The 16,484-nt window shown below is 36.2% G+C and overlaps 3 protein-coding genes and 1 long non-coding RNA gene across 6 annotated transcripts; 2 read left to right on the top strand and 2 right to left on the bottom strand.

The window, feature by feature from the left end:
- Positions 1-157: 157 nt before the first annotated feature.
- LOC105273253 (uncharacterized) lies at positions 158-5,371 on the bottom strand. Of its 2 annotated transcripts, none has more exons than XM_011315576.1 (10): positions 5,124-5,371; positions 4,912-5,038; positions 3,597-3,740; positions 3,057-3,184; positions 2,818-2,979; positions 2,052-2,260; positions 1,804-1,962; positions 1,334-1,527; positions 927-1,241; positions 158-679 (listed from the first exon to the last, which is right to left on the bottom strand). In XM_011315576.1, the coding sequence occupies exons 1-10, from the start codon at positions 5,268-5,270 to the stop codon at positions 336-338; spliced, it is 1,929 nt and encodes a 642-aa protein (XP_011313878.1). In that variant the 5' UTR covers positions 5,271-5,371; the 3' UTR covers positions 158-335. The 2 variants fall into 2 exon arrangements, with proteins under 2 accessions (XP_011313878.1, XP_011313887.1); XM_011315585.1 differs by having other exon boundaries at positions 927-1,251; positions 1,347-1,527.
- Positions 5,019-5,711, top strand: LOC105273265 (uncharacterized). Its single transcript, XR_892892.1, has 3 exons — positions 5,019-5,110; positions 5,255-5,488; positions 5,627-5,711. It is a non-coding gene; the product is annotated as an uncharacterized lncRNA (long non-coding RNA).
- On the bottom strand, positions 5,481-11,871 carry LOC105273270 (monocarboxylate transporter 12). Of its 2 annotated transcripts, XM_011315616.1 has the most exons (11): positions 11,763-11,871; positions 10,666-10,837; positions 10,119-10,281; positions 9,877-10,003; positions 9,111-9,254; positions 8,910-9,037; positions 8,418-8,561; positions 7,967-8,291; positions 7,547-7,702; positions 7,218-7,409; positions 5,481-6,911 (listed from the first exon to the last, which is right to left on the bottom strand). In XM_011315616.1, the coding sequence occupies exons 3-11, from the start codon at positions 10,212-10,214 to the stop codon at positions 6,736-6,738; spliced, it is 1,488 nt and encodes a 495-aa protein (XP_011313918.1). In that variant the 5' UTR covers positions 10,215-10,281; positions 10,666-10,837; positions 11,763-11,871; the 3' UTR covers positions 5,481-6,735. The 2 variants fall into 2 exon arrangements, with proteins under 2 accessions (XP_011313918.1, XP_011313909.1); XM_011315607.1 differs by lacking the exon at positions 11,763-11,871 and having other exon boundaries at positions 10,666-11,126.
- Positions 11,872-12,005: 134 nt separating this feature from the next.
- On the top strand, positions 12,006-16,173 carry LOC105273233 (Monocarboxylate transporter 7). The gene is made up of 9 exons (XM_011315540.1): positions 12,006-12,336; positions 12,947-13,073; positions 13,283-13,497; positions 13,673-13,763; positions 13,932-14,239; positions 14,851-15,143; positions 15,212-15,504; positions 15,711-15,905; positions 15,976-16,173. The coding sequence occupies exons 1-9, from the start codon at positions 12,154-12,156 to the stop codon at positions 16,110-16,112; spliced, it is 1,842 nt and encodes a 613-aa protein (XP_011313842.1). The 5' UTR covers positions 12,006-12,153; the 3' UTR covers positions 16,113-16,173.
- Positions 16,174-16,484: the final 311 nt, after the last annotated feature.

The raw sequence follows: 16,484 nt of genomic DNA, 5'->3' as shown, positions 1-16,484 counted from the left end.
AGTTGAGAAAGAGATAAAGTACCGCTACACAGAGATAAGCGACTTTTTTTTTATCTAATCAATGAAACTCTACTTTAAATCCTCGAGTTTTTGTCATCACAGTTCTGTAGTGATGAATTTATATTGAATATTCAGAGGTTTCGAAGTGACTCAACAGTTTCATTGTGAATTTCAATTTATTATCTAAAGAAATAATACATTTCAAGAACTTCATTGTTCTGCTGTTTACTTTTAGAATTCGTCGGGATGTCAAATTCGAAGGCTAATATCGTATTTTACAATCAGGTAATATTTTTTATTGTTTTTGTTAATAGAAAATTATAGGCGATTGAGCGCTAGGCTTGAGTGCTCGGTTGATCTTTGTTTTTCTTTGTTCTTCTTGACGTAATCCATGCTTCCAGGGTCCACGATATGATGACTAGGTATGGGAATATGTTCAAAATATGGAGGAGGATGGAGTAATTTCCAAGGAAAATTCTCAGTTTTCCTACTAGGGGACCAAAACCGATGGAAATTAGGCCACTTGTTACTAATTGCAATCCCGTTGCAGCTGGCAGCCGTGATAAGGGGACATGAGTGGGAATTACCAGAGCTATGAAGATTGTCCTTAAACTCTTTCCGAAGCCGATTAATACTGCCACCAGCAGTATTATTGTGTAGTCTATTGTGTGAGCCAGAACTGTAATCAATGCGAGAGTCGTAATTAACAATCTGCAGTAGTATGGGATTATTCTTGAAATTATTCTGTTGTTTTTTCATTTTTATAATGAATCAATGACGACAATCAGTAAAGCTTGGAATAATTCATAGCAAGCTATCCCCGCTTCAATCAAAACTAATAATTCTTTGAGCTTTCTTCGAAATCGTTTATTGCATTGAATTGTATCAATTTTCTCGAGGTTAATATAATTTTGGCAATTACTCACTTATCCTTCCTGATGACATGAACGTAACCCCAATGAGGAAAAACGTTCGATTACTGAACCCAATTTTTGTTGCTAGAAAAGATATGAAAATTCTAGCAACGACATCCACTCCTCCCAGGACCGACATAAACATGGCCACTTGATTGATCTCGAGGCCATAATCCCCGAGAATAAATGGAGTAATGAGTGCAAAATTGATCTCAGTAAAATTAGCAAAATTCAGTCCCAGCATCAAATTAACGTAAACCTTATCCCGCAGGAGGTCGAGGTCGAAGAAGATGACGATGGCATGAATGAATCGTTTGAATCGCGATGCTGGAGGTTCCTGAAACAGGAAATATCGTTTTTTCCCTGGAATTTTCATTGGCGACAATAAATGGTCTTTTCCAAACCGAGATCTCTCTTACCGGACTCTCTCACCTCCACAGTCTCTTCTCCCGTTTCCGTCGTGTCTTCCTGATATTTTGGACATTCATCAACTTTGCAATTGTCCTCATTGGAATTCGTAGATTCACAGGATTCCCTCACGATGATCAGTGGAGTAGTTCCAGATATCTGGTTCGACAGTTTTCTCCGTTTACCATCATTTTCACTCAAGCCCCTGACATTGATAAATAATTAACAACTATTTCCCAGGCTTAAGCAGTTGCTGTTGAGCATTGAGTATGACAACTAAATAACTTGACAAAAATGTATCGAAAAATGATTCACGTGCAATGATTTCCTTTGAAAGTTATCCCATTGAAATTATTTATGGTAAATTACGATCTTCGAGTCATTCTTGTTGGAAATATTTATCTGGAATTGTTCTTTTGACGTTTGCGTTATAAAGTTATTCAGTTCCGAAGTCTGAGTAATGATTTTGCAATGTATTTACTTGTTAATATTCCTGAGAGATTGTCCCTGGCTCAATGCTGTTATGCTTGGTGGTCTACTCAGACTGAATGACTTGTTTCGCAAACGGACTTGCGAATTTTCATGCTTCACAGTACGATTCGACGTGAGGGATACCGTTGATGAGTTCTTCTTAGAGAACCTGAGAGATTTGAGGAAAAATTATTTCAAGAGTTTCACCTCCCAATGGAAATTTCTTATCTCATGTGTGCGGGAGATGTAGTCATTTACCATCCATCATTCGCACGTGACATCATCGGCGTTCCACCTTCGACGTCAATACCAACAGCGCCTTCTTCTTCATCGTCGTAGTAAAGATACTGACTTCCAAATCCTTGACGATCGTCAGCTATAGTTGATAATTTTTCCTTAAGGTTCTCTACTGATAACGCTTTCAAGTCCTTACGTACTCCATTGTTTAACATTATGTCGTGCTTTTCCTGACGCATAAAGATCCAGAATTAATTGTATTTTTATTAATTTTACAAATGTTTATGTAAAGTGCTTCAGTGGAACATCCCCTGTAAATATTTTTAGCGAACATTTATTGAGTATTTGAGTGTTCAGATTAAAAAATGACATCCAATTGATTCATCAATTAATGATTAATTTTATACATATCCTCCCGGCAGTTGAGAGTTATCAATATAACAATTTTCACTACATTGAAAATTCGAATGTAACAGATAATTGCATTTTTAAAGATTACCAGCCGCGTGAAAGGTCTCACAAGTTATATCAGAGATAAACCAAAAAAAAAAAATCGCCGCCAATCGGCGAGACTTTTAATCACAGATAATTCGTTTCGTCTTCCTATCTTTTCCAATAGTGACTGGTAATTGGAAAAATCTAAATAAAACTCTGAAATTTGTTGATAATAATCCGGAACAGTAGAACTATCTCCACATCGAGATTATACGTAGGATATCTCTATTCAATCGAATGGGGCGAAAAAACTGAGCGAAATAAAACCAGAAGAATGAATACCACGACATACTTTAATTGCCTCAGCCCGGAGTTCATCCATAACACTAATTTTCTTGGCATGCCACGCAACTGGGTGAAGTAAAAGAGAACAGGCAATGGAGTGGGCTGAGAATCCACCCAAAATCAGAAGAGTCCCAGAAACATCGAATATCGGCATTAAAGCTGTAATTACCTAGAAAAAAAAAGAAACGATAATATCAGCACCAGTATCGATGATTCCTGTCATCGTTTGAACATCTGTGACTTTACATGAGGCATAATGATGGGTCCAAAACCAGTGCATGTCCAGCTGAGACCCACCGCCAGCCTCTTTCTCTTCTTGAAGTATGTATTTAGGGCCAGTGCATTCGATGACATTGTTATTCCGCCTCCAGCAGCTAGAGATTGTCATGCGATCAAACGAAAAAAAAAATCATAACGACTTATCATAATTCACGAATTAATCACAGCTCACCACAATTTTTCATTAAATTTTTCAATAATTATTCCCATTCGGATACCAGTTTCATGATCCGATAATCAATGATTCCGATGAATGCAGAATACAAAATTGAAGTTAGTCATTAGCAATTGACACTCCCATCTAGCTCTCACTTATCACAAATTCGACATTGAATAGCCACGAGTTATCCTTGAGACACCACTACAATTTTAATGATCAATATCAATCTATAGTAGTTGATAATATATATTTTCTTGCTAGTGTCATCCATTAGATAATGCCAGTTGAAAATAGCAGTACGTAGATAAATGAAAAAGATTGATTTGATAGGAGATGTGAGTGGTTACCTTGGAAAACAGCCAGATAAATGAGAATTTCATGAAAAGTTGTGGCTGTGGATAGCACCATAACTGCGAATGCTGATAAAATTGTTCCGAAGAGTGCCATCTGCCTGAAGCTGAATCTCTTGAAGACGGGTCCGTTGGCTAAACCTGGAGAACAGAGGAAATATTCCGAGTGAAAGGCCGTGAAAAATTTTGATTATAGAGATAATGAGTTGGAGTAGTCAAGGCCCCTCTATTGATTCTCCTCCCATCGATCGGTCATCAGCTCTCGTGCATAATCAGTTCAATCATTACAATGGAAATTAGCATACTGGGTATGTAGATAATCCCGTGACTCGGGTGATGCAAGCTAGTGCGTAGACGATCGAAGAGGAGCACTTGGATCGATTAACAATGTGAATGATTGATGTCTTTTCGATAATGATCGACCTAGATTTTATTGGGAATGATGAGTAAGGACATTTCCTATCAGTTTGATACATTCGCCATTTTTCAATTGATCGTTTTATTGTTGAGTACATGCGAATGAGTAATGATCACCGAGTGATTCGTAAAATTATAGAATTGTCACAATGATTTGTCTTTGTTGAGAAATATAATTACGTGGGCTGCAGCAAAATGCAAGAAAATAAATTGAATCATTCGTTTGGAAATCATCGGGAAGATTGGATGTTTCTCGTTTTGCCTAGTCAACAAAGGGTTTTTGGAGCTTGAAAGGGATGAAATTTCCATAAATACAGGTGGCTTTGTCAGATACTCCAATACCTCGGAGAACCAGAAAAAAAAGTATAAATAAAAATACCGAATCGTGCTAATGACGAAATGAGATGATTGCGTGGTCCCGCTGCTTTCAAAATTAAGCGTAAAAAAAGTTTTTAACGACGAAAGAGCAATTGCCTTGCGGCTTTCGTGTTGGCTCGATTTTGGCATGTGCCTGTTAGAGAGAAAGTCACAGCGCCAATTTTTTTGACTGATTCGCATTGTCGAATTGACAGGTTGATGACGAGCAATTTGGTGACTGGTCTGTCAATGGGTGGATTGTTGCAACAAAAGGTTTATTGAGTGCATCCAAACATTTCTGATTGATAACCAATAGTCGATCAATATTTATTCGAGATTCAGTAAATGTTTGAATGATACTATCGGCGAACAAACTTCATGGGTAGTTTTTATTATTTAGAATGTTGAATATAAATGTGGTAGGCAGAAAAACAAATATTTCCACTTTTACTGGAGACAGCGCGGGCATAAATCCAGTGAAAGTAGAATTGATCAGGAGCCAGCACAAGTGAAACGTAGATAGTGAATTCAAACTTACCTATCATAGCTGTTACAGCAAGATGAACATTCAGAATAGTTGTTGTTTCTGTGGGTGTTATTCCAAGTTCAGCCAGTTTGACTCGAAATATCAGGCCGAAATTTTGTATTGTCACTAGTACGCAAAGCTTCACGGATGTAAGGAAAAATAATAAATCAGTTCACTTTCTTTCAGTGGCTTGAATCTCAGAATTTAAGAGGTGAATCACTCACGTTTGAAAATCCAGCAGCAAGTACAATAATCCACCCCCAACCCCCGTCGGGGGCTACATAGTCATCCGCTAACTTATTGAGCTCTTCCTTGGGATTTTCATTCTTCTTGTTTTTCATATTATCACCTCTAGTCGTTGCACCACCCATTGCGGACGGATATCACTCTGCCACGATAGATCACGAATGGAAGAGCATTAGCAACTGGACAGTTGTTTGAGAGTTTATCCACTTCTCCATTGCGCGGTATCCCAACAAGTTCACACCCAGACGTGACGTGGTATACGCCTTTTCTGGTTTCAAGTGTAGGGAACGAGGTTTCAAGGTCATTGCTACAATTCAACAGGAATTATCTTCGAATTCTTGTGGTAATTCGCCATATTTATTTTAATTATCGTTACATTTTCAGCTCTCATTACATCTTTATATGAGTTAAAAGAAAATTTTACATAAGCCGATTTTACTTTTTAACTTCTTTTACATATTATTCATTTTTATATTTTCAGTTTAATTGATTATTGCTTATTTCGAGAGAGAGGGAGGGTAAAGTTTTTCTTGGGAGATTGTAAAATTCACATCACATGTCATCAGACTCTTCATGAGCATTGCAGATAATCTTATCAGCATTTAGAAATTCTTCGATTCGAATATTTTTTCTTAGGAACATTGAGTATTGCGAGTTATGACGCGAATTGAAATGAGAAAATTCACGGCAGGAACAGGTTCTACAGCAAGTGCACTTCGCTTGAAATGTTCCTGATTGAGTAGATAGTTTTTTATAGAACGCAAAAAATATAGTAATTCAAATGTTCATTAGATCAGGCGGGGAAGTCTCCCGTGATTGGTGAGTTAATGTGAGTGATTACACTTGAGGAATTCATGAGAAGTTATAAAAAAAACACTGGAATTGATGGAAAAACTACTTAGTGGTTAATTTCATAATCGGTAATATACATGAAAAAAAAATATTATAACTCTATTTCGAAACATGAATAAATGAATAATAAACATTCAATCAAACAGTATCGGATTTAATTTTATTATAGTGTCACCCTCAACGAAGTAGTGACTCGAGACGATTTTTAGCTAGAGGTCGTTACCATTTTTTTTGTTTCATCGAGAAATACGAAAGTAGAAATGTAAATGATTTGGAAGACGTTTATGGAGTTTTAAAAAATCAAAAAAATTCCCGTCGCAAAATCAAAATCTGCTCTTAATCTATTTTTCCTTTCTATAATCTAAAATATAATTCGTCACTAAGTCTAAACAGATATTCCCATTAACTATTCTTGCGCTGATCGAAGCACAATGTATGAACTGAGTACTGGCACTTTTTCCTTCGTGACTCATTCAATTAAATTGATGCACCAATAATTGACTCAGTGATTACACCGATAAAAATTACAATACGATCCAACAATTACAAGAAATTCAGTTGTTTTCCGATTAGAGAAGTCGGAGTAAGAGGTCCTCGAAAGAAAAAAAATGTTGGTTTGATAACAGCTACTCGAAACTTTGAGTACATAGTACTCATAATAGTACGTCATTGAACTGTTCAATGATACTAGACCCCTCATAATTTTTCACTACATCAATCACCATGTCATCCCACATGTTAAATATTACTTTTCAATTGGACTGAACTGGTTTCTTCGAGTAGTTTACTGGGTTTCTTACGTCGAATGGCTTTTAAAAAAAATTCAATGCTCCAGGTTATAAAGCAGACGAGGATGAGACAGCTCATTGCGTGGAGACAGATTCTGTAGCTGCCACTGTAGTCCCTGACATATCCTGAAAAGAGTATCAGCATGAATGTCAATTTCGAGTTCCAAACTTAAAATTCTGTAACGAAAAGGTAAAAGGAGGTAACTAGACTAGTCCTCCACCGAGCTTTTGAAAATATCTCCGAAACCAAGGAAGGTCATAAAATGTAGGTGTATTCATTTTTGTCGAGCTGATTAAGAGCTATAAAAATAATTACGAAAATTTCGTTAGCTTTTTTTGTTTCATATGACATTTTCATATTCTCGAAAGAATCATTGAGAAATAAAGTCAAGAGTTTGATTACTTTACAGAATTTAAACAGCACGGCCTTACCAACAAGAGGGCTGAAACAAAGTGAGAAGGTCCCTTTGGAAACCATGAAAAGGCCATAGGCATACGGAAGACTCTTCAATGAACATGTTTCAGACACCGACAACTGCAGATTCTGAATGGCAGCGCCTCGAATAAAGCCATTGATGACTAATACGACAAACAATAATATACCCTGTGACATTTCAGCCAGAACTGAAATGGAAAAAGTCAATTATATGGGAGAGGTGATAATACTTGGTCAATATTTGAAATTGTGGATAAATGGGGTGCATTGTTTGATCTTATGAGGTGTGTTACAAATAAAAGGTAAATGATTAGGGTGGACTCACTGGAGCGTCCCATTGCGACAAAAAGAGCATTGATCCAAAAGAGGCGACGCTTTTTGAAGCCTAGTCTGTCGTAAACTACTGGAAGCACTAATCGTGCTACGATGTCTGTGAAGGCCGTCAATGACAAGCAAAATGCAACTTCTCCTTCGGTCATTCCTGGATACGAAATGTTAAAATATTCAAAATCATTCAAGCAGTGGAGTATTAATTTCCCTGAATTTTCAATTTGTAGAAAATTCAAGTATTTATTGAGGAATCAATTATTATTTAACGTAAGGATAAATTTTTCGGGAATTTTGAAGATGAATAAGAAATTTATTAACCGCTTTCAATTGAACTTTTTGACTGAAATGTCAAGAAATTTTTGACAGTGCAATTGTGTGAGAATTCTTACCTTCTTACTTTTTTAAAAAATCTTACCGACTTGTTTTCGAAGAAAGAATGGCGTCATCATCTTGAAATTTGACTCAGCGACATTAAATAAGCTCAATCCCAAAATAACATTGAGATATGAGTAATTCCTCAGCAGATCGACGTCAAATAAATCGGTGATCACTTTGAAATATCGATTCCTTTCTCCCAATTTTCCCAAAAATTTTGCAGTTTTCTTCGGCTGCTCTTGGCCATTGGATGCAGTTGGATCTCGCCTCTCATCACTCCCATCGACTTGATTTGATTGCTTGATGAGTAATGCTTCACCCTCGTCTGTCTTTTTTTCCAGATCCGTATGATCTCCGTCAAGCACCTATTACACGAAGTAGTTTGGTTCGATGAAACGATATTGATTAGCAAGTGCGTCAATGGCTTTCATTGATCAACATCATTCTTTTACTGATAAACGTTGATAATGACCTTTGTAATAGAGGCCTACCTTAATTATTGGCGTTTGTTTGAGGGATTTTTTGGGTTTTAGAGGTCTCAATAGACAGGCACCAACAATCGAGTGCATTGACCACGCGCCGATAATTAACATTGTTCCACGAAATGCATAGAGCTCGAGGAGAAAATGGGCAGCCTAATGAGATAATCATGTGTTACAATAATATATTAACAATCATACATTTAATATTGCTTGTCGTAAATTGATTTTTCCAATTGCCAATCATTTCGAAATCGAATCTTTGCAACGCTCGAAACGCGTTTTATTTTTTTCCATTGTTTTGCTTCTCGCTATTCTTCTCTATTTTAAAAATTTATTACTTTCTGTCTTGTGTAGATATTTGAGCATAAAATTCGAAGAAAACAATTTGAGACAGCACATACTGGAGATTTCTTGCAATAGAATAATTCAGAGCGTACGCGTCGTTTTGTATGCAATTTTCCTCCCATGATTTCATGCCTCAACAATGATTTTTAAACTCACTTGCGGCACTACCATCATGGCGAGTGCTGTACCAGCTGAAGAAAAACTCACGGCTTGTCCGCGTTTCTTAGAAAAATATGAATTAAGTGCTACAAAAGCCGCTGCAACGGCCAAACCAGTTCCTACGCCTGCAAGTGAAGCATTAATAATTTATAGCATCAACGATCTATCGCCTATTGTATCGAATAAATAGCGTCTCACCTGTTAAAATACTGTAGGTAATTACTATGTGTAAGAAGCTATTAGCGAAGGCGGTTAGCATCAATCCAGTGCAGGAGAGTGTGCACCCAAAAGCTGCGACCGTTCGGAATGAGTATCTAGTGAGCAGAGGTCCTACGAAGAGTCCTGTTAATTAAATTAAATATTGTTTAAAAAAATTAAATATTGTTTCATTTGTTCAAGAATTATATAATAATAAGTCCCGATTGTCTGAATGAATTCCTTCAGTTTTCAGTGAAACCAGCAATTTTTCAGATCATTGAAAACAGCAACTAGATTCCAGAAAGGAATAAATAATGAAATGCAGGGGTAGGGCCGGTGTCAGTAGATATAGAAATTTCCTTTTAACATCGAAGAATTGAAAAAGGAAATTTCTTATGTTGTGACGGATTTATGGATGAGTGTGACGTTGACGATATGAGGCGTACCAATCGCACTTGACGAAAACCCCAATCCGACCAGTAATGAACAATATTCTCTGCAGTTATTTTTGCATCCACAATTTTAAAAATATTATTTTTCCAAGACTATGAATGATGCCTTGAAAAACTAATTTCCGAACGACAGAGCGTGGCAATGAGTACAAAAACCTGTTTTCTCGCATCTGGAAACGTTTCTTCTAACATAAAAATTCCTTCTTTGTCAATAAAAATTAAAATGATTACTCATAATCTCTTTATCCTGAAAAGTTCCGTAATTATTTGAAATAAAATAAAAAGTTAGTGATTTGATGGATAATGAATGATACCTGAGAAATTGCAGCATGCGTCTAAAACACTGAGGATGACAGAAGCCTTCGTCGAATCAATCTTCAGATCAGTGAGAAGGTCATCGAAGATCAGCCCGAAGGAAGGATCCAATGACCTCAACGAGAACTGTTACATTTGGCCAAACAAATCATGACAGTAAAAAATAAAAATCGTCAACAATGACATCTTAACTATGCAAATGCACGGCATGCGTGCACAGGCAATTGTGCCCGGATATTACCGTTATTAAACTGCTTCCCAAACACGCAAACCATCCCCAACCACCATCCGGTGCCTCTGGTTTGTCCTCACATTCATTCTGCTTCCTTTTTTTCATAGTTACAGGTAGAATTTAAAAAATTCAACTGCACTCACAACATCAATACGTCCGGTAACACAACTGTCTTCACAGAAAATAATGAAATAGTGAGGAAAAGATTGCAAAGAATCTCGCGCCAGTCGCGAAGCACAAACCCAAATACCGAACGTATGTTCGAGAGTGCCGAGCCACTTATCACTTACAATCCACCATTAGCAATGATACCTTATCACTGATTACGCTTATGGAATTCAACGTTTCATTAACATATTCTATAAGCCCCAACTGTCGGTCCCGTTGTATTTTTCCAATTTATCGGCGATTATTCAGGATTGACTCTGGGGGATTAATCGGGGTGTCACTAATTCGTTAACTCCACTGATTAATAAGTCTCAAAAATACTTAAAATTCAGGTGTTTGGGTTTGATTTTTTAAACGTTGAGTAATTTAATTATAATATCAAAATTACCTTCAAAATTTGTTGCTGCGTTTGATGAATTGTGATTTATTTTTCAGACGAATAAAATTTTACGTCAGTTTGCTTCGAGCTTTTTAGTTATCTAAAGCAGTAGATTATGCACATTGGAGTCAGACGTTTAATAGTTTTATTTCGTTTACTTTGCACCGGTATTGCACTTCCTCTGTAGCAATGACAAATACAATGTCGCATTAATTGAAATACCGGAAAAACCAGATGTTAGCAATGAAAGGTTTTTTATGGAATATTATATCGGTATCGCTGATGATTTAATTGATAGAGTTGGTGTTGACAAAAGCCACTAGTGACAAGTCATTAATTGATGGTAATGACAGGTATCACAATGTTGCTGTTGCACGAGGTTATCAGCTCGGAGGCTACTGTTCAAGTATTTACGAGAAGCTTGGAGGAATTAGAGTATTGACGACTGACAATTGGAAGGAGAATTCGATGAATTTCATCGGAGGCAGTAATTATTTTCCAGATCAATTATGTATGAGGAAATTGGTTTTTTTAATCATCCAGTTTTTAATTGTGCGATTATACTTTCAAATTTCTATGAAATTTCTGTGAATAAATAACATAATTTCATAATTTTATAAAATTAAAAATTTAATGGTTATTTTTATGGTTAAAGTGCCGGGGAAAATATTTAATGATAATTTTCGTTTTGCATTTCCCTGAATAGGGGAGATAATGATAGAGGCTGTAAGTATGAGAATCACGAACAATGAGTGCTACAATCAATTTACTGGATGTTGAAACTTGTAATCAAATGACGCATAAACATCTTCGTGGAATAATTAGAAAGACTAATTTTTAAAATGATTATGAACGCACTAACGATAATTTGTTATTAGAAATTGTCTTTGAAAATTCGATAAATTTTGATAATCACAAGCTTTTAAATTTTTCATTAATTTTTTCTTTCCTTCTAGTAACTTGAAGTTTTACTACAAATCACATTTTTTTTTTCAAAAATCCCTGCCTGAATCTCTCACTGCATTTATAGTAAAGCATCAAATCAATACAAATACATCTAAACGGGTGATAATGTAAAATGTATTTTAAAAATAAAAATCACTCACATTGAATCAATTAATTCAGCAACGGAACTCACTATCAAGTGAAGTACCAACTTACACGTGGAATGTTTAGGAAAACTTGCTTCCCTTGATGAAGCTACATTGAGTAATCCCAAACGATGGCAATAATTCATCAAGCTGGTAAGAAGAAACAAATAGCTGGCAAGCGCCTAAAATATCAACTAGTCAGATAACACATCTTCCGAGTCAATTGTCTAATGCCATCGTTCACACCTCATAGTGTTTCCATCACACTCGCCACGGGGATCGTTCATGAAACTTAGACAGTTATTCATTATCAGTTTATATCTGTTTACTCAAAGTGGTAGAAATCAGAGTCTTTAACAATTTTTATTTTGCCAATAGTTCAGAAAAAAAAATTCTCCCCGTGAATATGGTAGAACCATCATCAGCTAGTGATGAAAAAGAGATCAATAAGAAAAACGAGAGAGCAGAACTCAGACTACATGAAACTGCGTATTTTGACAGCGATGATGACGACAAGTTGACACTCGAGGATTTGGCACCCGACGGGGGCTGGGGGTGGATGGTGGCTCTAGCAATGATTCTCGTTCTCGTAAGCAATCACATCAATCAAATCATAATTATCAACATTTCCATTCAATTGAGACAATTTCTGTTTGCGTTTGCGTTTGCCATCAGCTTGTTTTTTTTTTATTGGAAAAGACTCAATCTCAGATGGTATCGGCCGGTGATCAAAGTAGGTCTTACAGAATGAGTGTAATACATGATAGCACTGTGATAATCATCCACTCTGCGTTTCTCCTTATCAATATTCAATGCAATCGATATCTCGGAGGGGCCAGAGCGAAAAATTGTCTCGTGACATTTTGCAAAACGAAATGTGATTGGATATTTTTGAAACTAATATAGTAAGAAAATTTTTTAAAAATAATTTTGAATCATATTACGCTAATTATAATAGTACTCATAGTACTATTTAATTGGATTGTATTTTATTGGAATAATCCAATGCGTTCAATGACCAAATTACATCAGGTAAATTCCAATTTTACAAAAAATTCACAATTTTGGATTTTAATTAATATTCGATTCATCATCAAAATACTAAATGTGCCCCGATGATTTTGGTTTTCCTCGATTCTCTGTGCTGGTTCGATTAATAGAAAAAATAACATGACAATATGAAATGATATTAAAAACAGGTAACGATTTTCGGCGCAACTCCTTGTTTTGCAATTATATTTGGAGAGTTTTTCGAGGCGACTGGACAAGGTGGCTCGATGATGACACTTCTGAATTCAGTCTTCATGATTAGTTATTCTTTATCAGGTAAGTATTTTTAGATCAAGAATTTTTTTATGCTCACACTATAGGTACAAGGTCTCTAACATTTAAATCTACAGCGCATATTATCTCTATTCTTATCTATACTCTGTCCTCATCGTAATTCTATTCAATCCATGAATAAAGTCGGATGATGCGGAAGGGAAGATTGTTGGGGATTTTGAAATATGAAAATATTTATACTGATATTTTAGGGCTCTTGACGAATGTTTTGCTGAAGAAATACTCGATGAGAGGTGTTGGGGTAGCTGGCGCTGTATTGTTCTCCGTACCCAATGTCATGTTGGCATTTGTCACTCATGTTTATGAAATGGCTATCATTTCTTTCATCCAAGGAGCTGGCGCTGGATTTGTCTACACAATCCTCAATGCCAATTTTTACGCGTATTTTGTCAAAAAGAGGGCCATTGTGAGTCTGTTACACTGAAAAAAAATCATATTTCTAGAAACTTAACTTTGCACAAGTAAATTGAATTATTTGGTTCGTTTTCCATTAGCTTATATTAGTAACACCTCTGGTTATGTAAAAAACCGATATTTATGAGAAAGAGGAAAATTCATAACCATTTTTGTAATTATCCCAGGTAATGAGCGCTGCGCAAGTGATTGTTGGTATCGGATCGATTGTATATCCAATTTGGATCGCACAAATGATGGAAACGTACGGATTTCGAGGTATATCTATTAATATCCATTAAATAATAATGCCCTAAGAAAAAGAAATAGTTCTGCTAATCAAATTCACTAATTGCAAGAAAACCCAGTCATTCGGAATACAGATATTTCTTTATATTTATTTGAAAAAAATGATTCGAAAGAATTATGAATAATATTCATTTCTAGGAACTGCTGCTCTTGTTGGCGCGATGAGTCTTAATGGAATCATGGGGATGATGTTGATGCATCCTGTTCAGTGGCACTTGCGGGATCCTGAAGAGGTGCGCGAGGAGAGGCGAAAAATGAGAGCGGAAAAATTGTCCCAGGATTCAGGTCTCAGTGACATGTTCAATCATGTAGGTGTGAAGGATCGGAGATTTACACTTGGGGATATCAACTTGAGTTTAGAAACTGGTCGATGGAACAGTTTAGAGAATTTCAGGTGCAAGAAATCGGGGCTAGTTCATTCATCGATCCTAATCGAATCTCAAAAGGTAATTCAATTGAATGCGATTGTTATTAATTAATGGATTCATTTATTTGAATATATTATTTTATAATAATTATACAAAGTTTATTCATTCAGCTATTCACTTATGACAGTGAGTTTCTTTTATAAATAATATTCATTCCTAATTGTGATATCAGAATGTATTTGCCGAGTTATACGCTGTTGACACCCAGATAATGGGAATAAATCGGGCCAGGAGGAATTTTCGGAGAGCTTGCAAGGTGTAGTTAGTTAGAAAAATGTTTAGAAAAATTGAATAGCAAAGATGAATATTTTCGTTTGACGCCATAAATTTAACTGAGTTTCACATATTTGAAATTTTCTGAGAAAAGGAGGGGGAATTATAAATTTTGGGAGTACCTTCGGAAAATTTGCCCTTATCTCGGTAAATTTTGACGTAAGTCACTGTGTGATTTTTGTATCAACCTTGGCCTCATATAAACACGAGATGAGACTAAAAAAAATTAGGTTTCGACTCGGAATTTTTTCAAAAAAGCAGAGAGCCGATTTCTTTTACAAATAGTGGCAGGCGGTTTACCGCGGAATTGTTGACTTTAATTATCAATGATAATCATTTATTAATCACCTATTCAGGAACAGGCAGAGAGAACATACTCCGCTGGAGACGGTGGACTGTTCCGTCCAAGATCGAAATCTGGTTCAGGCAGACCGAAGCTTCCACTTCAGCAAACATTCTCAATAACTTCGGCTTCCAGCATTGGAAGCATTGCAGGTGCTCTAGTAGGAGCTCAACAGCGTATGGAATATTTACCAAAGCACGTAAACGGCCACGATGGAAAGACGGAGCAAAAACTGGAGGAGCAAAAGGATTTGATTACAAAGGAGACGAGTCTGGATAAAATGAAAAACGATGAATTTTCGACGATGTAAGCTGAGAATTCTTCATTCGATTTTAACTCACCCGATCTACTAATGATTTTATCGAATACTACAGGAAAATTCTGTCAGATCTGCTTGAGCTGTCACTCCTGAAAGACCGACAATTCATGATTATGAGTTTGGGCATGAGTTTTGTATTCGTAAGTGATTACACATTCTCCTCGTTACTCACTCTGGCTATGTTGGAGAGTGGATACACTACCAATGACACATCTATGACGATTACCGTAGGAGCCACTGCTGAACTAGTATCTAGGATATTTCTAGTTGTATTCACTTTATTCGTGAAGGCTCGAGCTAAGACGCTATTTTTCTTTGCAACTATCGCTATGGCTGGGGTCAAAATTGGTAATGAAATATTTAACAGATGCATTCAACCATCAAAAAACGTATAGAAAAAAAAAATAATGCAACTTCCCGAGGTTTTTTGGTGAATTCTGTTCAATTTTTATTGAAACTTTCTATAAATTCTTTTGGGGATTTTATGTAATGGTTTTATTGGAATGCACAGGTGTTTTCTGGATTTGTTTTGAGGAGTTATAATTTTCTTTCAGCATTTTTCTACCTCGAAAGTTCCCTAACTGGGATAATGGTATCATCCGTATTGATAGGAATTGTCCGATCATGGCTGAGTGTTCCACAGCCCTTAGTAGTCGTCGAGAATCATCCTGTGGAAAAATATGCCGCATGTTACGGTATATACTCGTTAGTCAGTGGATTCATTATCATTACTGCTGGTCCTTTCCTGGGTACGTCTTGCAATTATAATCTTCATTGATGAACGAAACAACAATGCCCAATAACAAAATATCTCGACAGGTCTAGTCAAAGACGTGACAGGTAGCTTCAAAGTATGCCAGCTGTTCTTGATCGCCACGAATTGTCTCCTCATTCTCCCCTGGGGGTTAGAGATGGTGAGGAAATTTTGGAAGAGGAAATCGACACCGGAAAAATAAACGAATGACTTGCAGTAGTATTGACGTACAATAATAAGTGTATTTATTAAATAAAATCGTATCACGAAAACATAATTCATTAATCCTTTAGGTACAGAGGAGTTTTCCTTGAAGAAAAAAAACTTAGCTTTCATCTCGTCAATTACAAATTCATTCTGAATAGCACTTTGCGATGAAAGACGATATTTATATGTCATTTATGTTTTCAGTTTATGAATATCATTCATAATGTATACTCAATTATTATCCAATCGTTGGAAGAAAAACAATGCGCCAAATCTGGAATGATTTGAATCAGCTGAGTAGGCCAGAATTCTCGATTGATACTAATTTTTTCCTCACGCTGTAGTCTGATAGCAATAATACCATCTT

The sequence above is a fragment of the Fopius arisanus genome, unplaced genomic scaffold (assembly GCF_000806365.1).
Source record: "Fopius arisanus strain USDA-PBARC FA_bdor unplaced genomic scaffold, ASM80636v1 scaffold00001, whole genome shotgun sequence".
NCBI lineage: Eukaryota > Metazoa > Arthropoda > Insecta > Hymenoptera > Braconidae > Fopius > Fopius arisanus.
The sequence above is the reverse complement of the archived record's forward strand: the minus strand, read 5'-3'. Positions and strand labels throughout refer to the sequence as shown.